Below are 10,941 nucleotides of genomic sequence, written 5' to 3'. Positions count from 1 at the left end.
ACATGCCGAAATGTCTTGTACCATCAAAAATCTCCACCGCAATTCTTGCATTTGACATTGCCATTCTTCCCGAAGAAGAAGCTATCAACGTGGATAGACTTTTGCTTCCAGACATTTCTGCTCCAATTTTTATTTAATAGCTAACCGATATGCCAAGGATAGAACCTTAGCTCTGATACCAATTGTTGCGGAAGCTCAATCGATTACGCTAGCGAATCACGTATTGTGCTAAATAATTATACCGGAAAATTCCCAGGAAAGAATGGTGGGTCACAGGCAGACCACTTAAGTACCAAACTCCTTAGACAGAATTTCACACGATATAAATAACTTCACAATATATAACTCCAACTAGTCTGAGCGTTAGCTAATAAATAAACAATAAAGAGAACACCAACCTTTTAATGAGGTTCAGCCAGAAATGACCGGCTTACATCCTCAGGCACTGTCCAAAATACTCCACTAATTGTTTGTAACAAAATACAAACTCGAGAGAGAACCAACTAAGCCTTAGGAGTTGATAAGGCTTGTTGTGGGATGAGTTTCAATGGGTAGAGGAGACTCCCTTTTATAGGCTAAGGAAGTCCTCACCCTTCCACTCCTAAGCAATGTGGGATTTCTACACTATATGTATATAGCTCAACAATTACAAGTCCCTTTTCTAAACAATGTGAGACAAGTCTACAATGAGCCATATCCAACAATAATGTCTATGATTTTAGATATTTTATTATGTGTTTGCAAAATTAGATTTTGCCTTAAAAAATATACAGTTTTAATTGTTTTATTTTGCTGGAATACCATTGAATATGCATACACTATCTCATTTTACTGAACATTCTGGTACCCTCCACTCGTCACCATTCGCTGGAATACTCACCAAAAAAACTCAAAACCTAGTGTTGCCCTTCAACTCCGGACCATCAATTTCCGAAGACTTTTATTGGCAAATGATAGTTGCTTTAAAAAAATTTAAGGTTGGTGGTTTAATTTTTTGAGTTATTTTCGTTTTTAAATCCACCAATTCACAGTAGTAACATACAAAATTTAGTTTATAAACATTTTTGCAAGGTGGAGATGGTAATTTTTGAAAATGTTGGATGTCATAAGAGGTGATTTGGTTGAGTTTTATTGGTGGGGGAGATTTTATTATTGTTTACTTACTGTATGAAAATTCGAAAGAAAAAGACGATAAAATATAAGAGAAAAAAATGATGTTTTGCATTCTAGTTGTTGTCAGCGTGCTACCAATTATTGGAGCAATTTGATAATCAAACTATTACTTAAAATTTATTTCAGTTCCTAAATTTTAAAATTAATTATTTTTACTATACATATTAATTTAATATATAAGCTAAGAATATAATAATATTTTTGCTAATATTAATACCAAAACATAATAAAATAATTGCTAATAATACAACAAATTATAAAAAAAAAATTATGCTAACATTATATCTAAACATGAAAAGACAAGAATAATTAATGTTTTCTTCATCTATGTGTAAAGTCAAATGGGACTTTTAAAGTGGGACGGAGGGAGTATACTAGTTGTATACCAAAAATATTTATACGCACTAAAAATATAACAAACTCGTATTATATAAACTAAAGGTATACTAAAATTGTACAATAAATATGACACTCACAAAGTGATCCGAGGACTGGATGGTCAATCAGTTGGGTTGTTTTTGTTGTATGTTGGTTCAGTTGTATGCCTTTGGTTTTATCACTAAGGTTTGAACGCCTACTCGGTAATTGTGTTTGAAGATTGGCCCTTTCCGAGTTATATGCATACTCGATCTTTTAAAAAGCAAACCAATGGCCAAACAAGCGAGGCCACGGATTTCTGGTTTAAGGTTCAACCGCGGTTCAGCCAATTTAATGAAATTTTAAAAAATTAAAAAAAATAAGATTACTGATGGATTTTAGAGATTTAACGACAAATTTTTCCGTTGTTAATTCTCCTTGCTGGTTCAACCGAGTGGTTCATTAGTTCAACCACCAGTTTAACTACTAGTTCAATCTGATTCTTTCGGTTTGATCTTATCTAATTTGGTTCTACCAAAATTTCATTTTTAGTAGTTTTTGGACCGGACCACAAGCTGTTTTCTGGTTTAATCGGTTTGACCGGCCGGTCTAGTCTGATTTCTGGTGAGTCGAAGTTGAATGGTCCTGTTGTTTGAACTTTATTCGTGTTTTACAGTGTACCCAATATACATATAATTTAGGAACACATGATCATTTTACCCCCTCAACTTGGCACAATGTATAAAAAACGTTTAAAACTGGAAAACTGGATCACTTTTACCCTGAATTTGACAGAACCGGCTCAAACTCCCCCCCCCCCCCCCCCAATATGCAGACGTGGTACCTTAATTGGAGAGTGGGTTTCTAATAATTTATAATTTACTATAATTAATCATAATTAAACCCTAATTAATCAAATCAAACCAAATCAAACCAACTCTCAACCTATCTTCTTCAACTTCCACTCCAGCTACATTTTTTAAATTTTTTGAAATTATTTTTGTTCTCGGACGAGACCTGCTATTGCTCGTCGGAGACGAGCAGGTCTCTAGATCCACCCGTCTTAGACGAGCAGATCCTTGCTCGTTTGAGACGAGCAGATTTGTGCTCGTTTGAGACGAGCAGCTCTTAGACAAGACCTGCTCGTCTGAGATGAGCAGGTCTCAGACGAGAGATGCTCGTCTCAAAGGAGCAAGGAGCTGCTCCTCTTAAACGAGCAGCTCGAGCCTAGATGACTTCGTATGGATTTTTTTTAGGGTTTTAATTATTGTTTACTTAGTCGCCGGAAAATATGGTGGCTTGCAAAAAAGGATGGTCGGAAAATAGTGTTGGATTAGAGTTAAATTATTTTTTACTTTTTTGTTTTATAATTAAACCTCTATATTAAAAAAATATAAAAAAGTCCTCTATATTTTTAGCTATTATTAATTATTAATTTGATATATATAGTTTTAAATTTAAAAGGATTTTTTTTTTAGTTATTATGTATTAATTTGAAATGTTAAAAAAATTAGGATCATTTTAAACTTTTTACAATCAAAAACCACCTTGAAAAAAAAAACTCATCATTAATACCGGAGAGTATGTCTCACTCTCTTGGATGAGAATGGGGAGGGGAATTTTTTTACTCGATTTTGCCAAATTCATAAAAGTGTTCCTTTTTGTTAATGTTGACGTTTTTAATATTTTGTGTCAAGTTGAGGAGCTAAAGTGATTTTTTGTTCTATAATTTAGTTACAATATTACTAAAATTAAACTGATAGTAAATTAAAAGTATACACATTAAAATATATATTTATTTTATTAAAAGAAATATCAAAAAGGAATAAATGTACACCCATAGTAAACTCAAACGGTTTCTTTAATATATATATTTGGTAGATTTAAATTTGAAATTAACTTGCTATTTTTATAAAAACGTTAGTCGACCCTTATTTTCGCAAATATTTTTGGAAATTTCAGTATTTCTATAAAAATCCCTTTAATTTTTGCATACTATTAATTTTATGTTGGCGAGCAAAATATTTTTTTTGTAATCTGAAAGCAAGTGTTTGAAAAATAAGATATCTTTGCCTTAGGCAGTTGAAGAACACAATTGATAAAAAAGGAGAATGAATATGATAATTTGGATATCAGAATAACAAGTAATACTATTTTCTGATGTTTTTCTTTTTTCCTTATCTTTTTGTTTTGGAGAAGAAAATCTAATCTGAATGATATAATCCTTAAGAATTACACTTTACATGGTAAAAACCAAAGACCACAAACCAAAAAGATGAATTACAGATGAAAACAAATAATCACCATTACTGCCATTAGCACCCCTCCAATGCAATCTATGCACAAAATCTACACCCAAAAACAAAGAATATTGAGACTTAACCTGACAACAGTAGGATGTGCACCTTTCAAACACTTCAATAATTTGCAGGATATGCCTCCCGATTTTAACGGAACGAGAGCACGAGGCAGCGCAGACGGGTACCAACAAGCAGGCAATCAAATGGGAATCCTGCTGTATTATTAACAAAAGAATCAAAGAAACTCAACATTCTGTTTTTCTTTTTCTAAACCTGACCTTGTCTTTCTACATTTTGGCCCTCGGATGGTTCCGGGAAAATCTCCCTAGAATACCGTCTGTGTGAAGAAGAATGATCACCACCGCCATTTTGCCCACTCCCCCCTGAATTTGAGGTTCCTGAATGCTTGAGACTGCTTGTTCCTTCTTGCATTGTACTAGAACCTGCCGGAATGACTGCTACGTCAGATGTGCTACGCCAGCTACCAAACAGAGCTGCATTCCAAGAACCTCTTGAAGAGGTTGTTCTAAGCCTTGCAGAGCCCGGGTTTTCTTCCCTTACTACCTTCAACGGATTTTCCAATGCCTTAAGGATGTATCTCATAAGAGGTCGCCTCGAAGGCTTGGGATTGAGGCATGACCTGGCAACAACGGCCATTGCCCACACTTCTTCCAACAAGTCTTCATCGATGATCAAAGATGGATCGACAATTTTAGTCACCAGTTCCTTGTCGTAAATGCTGATGTATGGTAGCATCTGGTCTAACCATTCTTTTAGTTGGGCTTCACTAGCACTACTTATACCCAGCTTTCCTGTTACCAGCTCAAGTAATACCTTCCCAAAGCAGTACACATCGTATGCGCACATCGCTGTCGCAGAACCTGGTCATGCACACACAAGAAGAAAAGAAACTTAGAAGCCACAGTGAAATTGGATGGCCAATAATAATTCATAAAAATCAAATTTGATGGCCAGTTAAACATTTCCTTTCTAAATTTGCTAATTAGCAGAGCTAAAACTAATTTAGAAGAATCATTGAGCTGAGAACCCAATTCTCCATTAATCGGCTCAATGAAAAGAGTAAGGGTTACTGCAGCCAAAAGAAAAACATAAAATAAATAAGCTGTCTTATAGATTGCAAGCATTTTTTGCAGACAGTCAGTAACAAACTTCACATTGATTTGGGACTCGAAAGAAGGCTCTAGTAACTTCTAACTGATATCCTGCCACATAACAAAATATCCAATCTCAAAGATTATTTGTGTACACTTAAGCCACTTCCGTTGGCAGGACATTAATGGTGAATGGTGTTCGTTTCTTATCCAAGTCTCGACCTTAGCTTTCAAATAATATGCAGGATAAGAAGGTACTAAGGTTTGAAAATAGCGAATATCCGCAGGCAATAGAGCGGCCTATGACTATTTCTGATTGGATGGTCAACTTTTACAGCCAATATACAGAATTAAACACTTTATTAAACAAATCAAAGCGATATTTCAAACATATATCTCTACGTACCAGAAGTGCCCTGCTCCGATGACCTGCACATGGTTCCAAAGAAAAATAGGTAAGCAAAAGAAGTTCAATTTTATAATTAAAAGCATCAAATTTACATCTGGCTCAAGCTTTTCAATGCAATAGTGCAATAGATTAGCTAGGATAGTAGCAGAAATCAAGTTGAAAATTATATAACATGAAATATATGCAGAGTGTACAACTTCTAATCATGTCCAAGAAAGATGAAAGCTACATTACTTGGTACGCAAACCACAAAACTCATGCACACTGCGGGGTTATTCATATATTTTTAAGAAAAAAAATCTAAGACTTTAATAGTAGAATGAGGAAACATTCTCAAAATAGTTATCGGGTATTTTAAGGATCAAAATTCTGAAGTACGCAATAGCTTTGAAATGTTTTGAGCATCATGAATAAGTAATAAATTCACATAATAAATTTAAATTAATTGACTTGAAGCAATAGATGGCATTCAAGGGAAAGTAAACTAGTTACCACAAACTCATTTCCTATAAGAGGCCAAACATTAAAATCCAGAATCGTGTACATTTTAATTTCTCAACAAGCACAAAAGAAAAAGACAAGAAAAGAAGTCTTAGTATATCCGTTGATACAAATCACTAACAAAACATGATTCAGTCCAGGACAAAATTTTGCAAATTATCTAAATAGAGCAATTGTAAAACAATACTCACTGTGGTAACCGCAACAACCGGGTAATCCTGCTTTGATGAGTATCACCTTCTTGAGGACAAAGCTCACTAAGGCTCCCAAGCCGTACTTCAAATTTGTCATCAAGGAGTATACTGCTTGCTTGAACATCTCTGTTAAGTCAAAATTAAAAAATTCAGCAATTGCCTCAGTAGTAAAACTTTTGCAGGTTTAAATGACGTAAGCTACTAAAGCTTTTAATGAATGACAGCCAAAAATGTCTAAATGCCACCACCTCCCACCCAACCCAACACATACACATAACTATTCTTTAAAAAAAAAAAGAATTCCCTTTAAATCAGCTCAAGCACCGGCTTTACCTTTCTGCTTCTGACTTGATGTATCATTAACCGGTATTATAGAGGTTAGATCACTAGCTTCGGTTTATGAATAATATCTCAAAGTTCTATTAATGTTCAAAGCATATGAGCAGACAGCCAAATACGTTCTATGCTAAGCTTGTCGGACCAATATGTGGAGACCAGAAAAGGATATGTGGAGACCAGAAAAGGACCTTTTTGGCCACTACATTGAATTGATCATATATTTCTCATATAACTAGGATACACCCCATGCTTACTCTTGAAATTGCACAAAAATCGCTTCTCGAATGCAAGCTCAAGCAATTGCAACAAAGTTATGTAGTTAGAGCTTCATTTCAGCTTCGTAACATGCAAATAGTTTTGACTTTAAAATCAAGAACTTTAATTTAACTTTAATTCTCGATGTTTAATCTTTAACAGCATTTCACTCTGTTGGTTCTTAGATTTGCAAACAAGAAATACTCATAAATGAAACCAAACTCAACAAGCTACTGTTACTTACTATATTATTTCTAGAAAAGGTATTCCCGAACAGAAAACATCACATAAAATAGTTAAAATATTTTTTGTAGAAACCTTTATCATCGAAAAAGGTTAGACACTTTTGACAAAGCGCGTTAGAACAGTTAACAACAGATGCTGATAAAAAATTAAAATAAAATAAAATAAAGGCATGATAATAACACAAAGCAACTCTTTACCTGTGTACAATGGGTGGTGTACATTCATGATGGAGGCAAGATAGACCTTCTGCGGCTCCTGTTGCAATTTTTAGTCGCGTAATCCAATCTAAGGATTGCAAACTATCATCATCTGAAGTCGTTTTTCTATATAAGGCACCAGACAAATCCCCATTAGGCATATACTTATAAACCAGGAACTTCTCATTCTCGTTCTCTAAGCAGTGTCCCATGAAAGGAACCAATCTGAGATGCGACACTTTACTGAAACAGTCCAACTCAACTAAGTAAGACTCCTTCTTAATGGACAGCAAATCTACTCTTTTTATGACTACAGGGATTCCATCTTCCAAGAAACCTTTATAGAGATCCCCTGAGTGGCCATGCTTGATGAGGTTTGCATCATTGAAATCACCGGTGGCTTTGAGCAGTTGCTGATATGTGAATGTGTCTCCTAAACTCGAAAAGCTGACTGCTGCTTCAGGTGGAGGCGGAGCGCTGCCAGCAGGAGCTGGCCCAACAACAACCCCTCTTTGATTTGTACTGCCACCTCTCTTACGGATGCAAAGGAGAAACAGTACCAGAATAGCCAAAAGGATAAGAATTAGCCCAACGCCTCCGATAACACTTGCCAATATGATTACCTTTTTGTTGCTCTTCCCTTTAGATTTTTCAGCTGAAGGCTGTGTCGAATTGGGGAGCCCAAAATTGTCAAAAATCAGACCCCTTTCAGCATAAAAGGATGCACATTCAGACAAGCTTCTCTGATTTGACACATTTTGGAGACAATTGCTAACTAGAGAAGCATTCTCAGATACAAAATCGAGAACCCCGCCTTCAAAATAATTACCAGACATATCAACAAAACTGAACCTTCTCAGTATAGGCCTGAGAACTCCATAAAACAAATTCCCGGATATATTCAATCTCGAAGCAGTGGCATTAGCAGTCACAGTAACATTTGGCAGAAAGCCAGTGAAATTGTTGCCAGAGATGTCAAGAATGAGAATTCCTGGCACTGTCCACAGAACATTAGGAACAGAACCAGTCAAATCATTGTTCTTCAAATCCACAATTTGCAACTGACTTGATGCAGAAAACAAGTTGACCGGCAAGGGGCCGGAGAGCAAATTATTCCCAATCAGCATTCTCTGCAAATTCCTCAACCCTCTCAAATCTTCTGGCACTGACCCAGTCAATGAATTGAAGCTGAGATCAAGGTCAACTAACTGACTAAGGTCCCCAAGCTGAGCAGGTATTGCAGACGATAACTGATTACTCGAAAGATTCAAATAAACAAGCTTGAAAAGCGTACCAATGCCAGGAGGAATCGACCCAGAAAAGAAATTATTCGACATATCAAGACTAGTCAAATTCGCAAGTGAACCAAAAGAAACAGGAATAGATCCCGTAAGCGAATTCTGCGAAAGATCAAGAACAGAAAGCAACACCAATTGACCCAAACTCGAAGGAATCGACCCTGCTAAACTATTACCAGACAAGTACAAACTAGTTAAACTAGTCAAATTCCCTAAACTCAAAGGAATAGCATTACGAACATCACAAAAACGAAGATCAAGAACGCGAAGAGAATCAAGACTTTGACCAAACAAATCAGGAATAGAACCAGGCAGCCTAAATCTCGAAGCATTAAAAGAAGTCAACCGAGTTAAATTCACAAGCGCATCAACAACAAATTGCGGGTTCTGAGAACCAACTCTAGTTCTTCTAAAACCCGAAATGTTAATACCAGAAACACTTCCATTTGCACACAAAACACCAGTCCAATTTGTGCAAGGATTGCCCTTTATAGGCCATTCCTTGCTCCTAATACCTAAAGAAGATCTGAGCTTAAGCAAAGCATCTCTCTCAAGTGGTGAATTCAATGTTTGCTCAAATGAAAGCTGAATTTTAAAGAACAATACACAAACCAATGCTAATACAATTCTCTGATCCACCACCATCTTTATATACCCTCTACTAATCTCCTCTTCTTCATATCAAAATGTACTCAAAAATTAAACCTTTCTCTAATAAACATAATAAATTATAAACTAAAAGAAAGACCAAGATCAAATCTTTACCTGGATAAAACAAAACCCAAAAAAGAAATGAAATTTAAAATAAACCCTTTGGTTTAGTCTCCTGAAATTTGTTGTTGGTAACCAATCTTGTGCTGTGTGTGTCTACCTACTCTCTATATTGTATAATTGTCAGTTCAGTTGACAATACAAAAATAATGGGGAAATAATAACAAAAAATAATAATATTTTAATGAGTTAAAAGTTGAGAGAAGGAACACATACAGTGAGTAAATAAATACAGAGAGAAGATGAAGAAGTGGCTGGTCAAGATTGGACTTTGGACTTTTTTAGACTAATTTTAGCATTTAATCTCTCTTACATATAAACTCTTTTTAAAATTTTAAAAAGTTTTTAAAATAAAATATTTTGTTGGCTTATAAAGGGGTTTTCTTTCTTTTTTTATTCACTTTTTTTAGTTTTCAAGCGCTGACAATTCATAAAAGAAAAAAGTGGTGGTGGTGACTGGTCAGAAAAATGAAAACCCACCCAGAAAAGGCGGTGGTTTGTGGTGGTTGAACTGACCTCCGGCTAGGTAACTTGCTGTTTAAAAGTGCAGCTATGGTAAGTGTAAAATACAGCAAATAAAAATCTAATCTTTTTCATGGGTTTCTATGTATAAAAAAGTTACTATAAATAAAAATTATGGTAAGAGATTTATAGAGATGTGGAGGGAAGTGGGGTTTATGGGTTTAATGGGATTTATTTAAAAGTTTTGATGGAGAAGTCTGAATATATTTATTAATTATTTATTGTGTCTCTAACTGTGCAAAAATTTAAAAGGGTGACTTAATTTAATTGTATTCCTTTTTGGGCAGCTAATGTTTTTAGATTTTGAGAGATTTCTGCCTTTTAAGTTTTGTTAATTTTTTTTTTCTTCTTTCATATTTTGTAGATTTTCAAAACAAAAAAGTTAGGAATTTTTCTGTTTTTTTGTTTACTAGTTGATGGAAAATAATGATGGGATCCTAACTTTTAAAACAAGGACCAATTCAATTCGGGAAAAAACTATTTTCTATATTCATTTTGGAGTTTATATTTTTTTTCCTTCACAAAAGTAAATTGTATTAATGAAAAAGCTGTATAATCAATGTACAAAAAAAAATGTATGTTGGGATAAATGTCATTCGATTTTGATGTGGAATTGAGTTTACAAGAGCTATTCTTGCTAAGAAATGGACAATCAATCTATATTGACTTTCATATATGTTGTAATTTATAGTTTGATATTTCTTATTTGAAAATTAAACGATTCGGTATCTCAGTTTTAATTTTACAAATACTCACAACCTTCTTTTAAATATAGGTACCAAATTATTAACTGAATTAAATGTGAGATATCAAATCGTTTGAAAATAAATTACCAAATTATTAACGTAATTGAAAGTAAGGTACCAAATCGTTTAAAGTGAATATCAAATTATCAACGGAATTAAAAGAAGCCTCTAATTGTTGACGAGACTGAAAGTAGAATACCAACTCGTTTGATTTTCAAACAAAAGATATCAAACTGTAAATTATGACAAATGTGAGATCTTAAAGTAATTTTCTCAATAAATAAACTCATGCACAACTGTTAACATCGAATAAACATAGACAATTCTGCATAATCAAACTAACTTCATCACATGCAAGAAGGTTTGTTCAAGAGATTGAACTACAATGGGAATAAAATTTATTTCCTTTGCCAATAAGATATTGTCTCGAATAGCCACTTCTCCACCAGCATAGACTTCAACATTGGGAACAAAGGATCAATTCACCCTCTCAACTTGGTATGAAATATTAAAAAATTTAT

General features: G+C 34.4%; 1 protein-coding gene across 1 annotated transcript; it reads right to left on the bottom strand.

Moving 5' to 3' along the window:
* Positions 1–3,625: 3,625 nt before the first annotated feature.
* On the bottom strand, positions 3,626–9,756 carry LOC126681182 (probable LRR receptor-like serine/threonine-protein kinase At2g16250). Its single transcript, XM_050376624.2, has 4 exons — positions 7,084–9,756; positions 6,044–6,172; positions 5,349–5,371; positions 3,626–4,711 (listed from the first exon to the last, which is right to left on the bottom strand). The coding sequence occupies exons 1-4, from the start codon at positions 9,024–9,026 to the stop codon at positions 4,098–4,100; spliced, it is 2,709 nt and encodes a 902-aa protein (XP_050232581.1). The 5' UTR covers positions 9,027–9,756; the 3' UTR covers positions 3,626–4,097.
* Positions 9,757–10,941: the final 1,185 nt, after the last annotated feature.

Source organism: Mercurialis annua, linkage group LG5 (genome assembly GCF_937616625.2).
Source record: "Mercurialis annua linkage group LG5, ddMerAnnu1.2, whole genome shotgun sequence".
NCBI lineage: Eukaryota > Viridiplantae > Streptophyta > Magnoliopsida > Malpighiales > Euphorbiaceae > Mercurialis > Mercurialis annua.
Note: the sequence above shows the minus strand (reverse complement) of the source record. Positions and strands in the feature narration are given on the sequence as shown.

Excerpts from the sequence above, each read along its gene's own strand:
- LOC126681182 (XM_050376624.2), bottom strand. The coding sequence starts at position 9,026 with ATGGTGGTGGATCAGAGAATTGTATTAGCATTGGTTTGTGTATTGTTC. Across the intron at positions 6,173-7,083 it reads ACACCACCCATTGTACACAG|AGATGTTCAAGCAAGCAGTA; the intron begins GTAAAGAGTTGC and ends TTGACTTAACAG. Across the intron at positions 5,372-6,043 it reads CGGTTGTTGCGGTTACCACA|GTCATCGGAGCAGGGCACTT; the intron begins GTGAGTATTGTT and ends AACCATGTGCAG.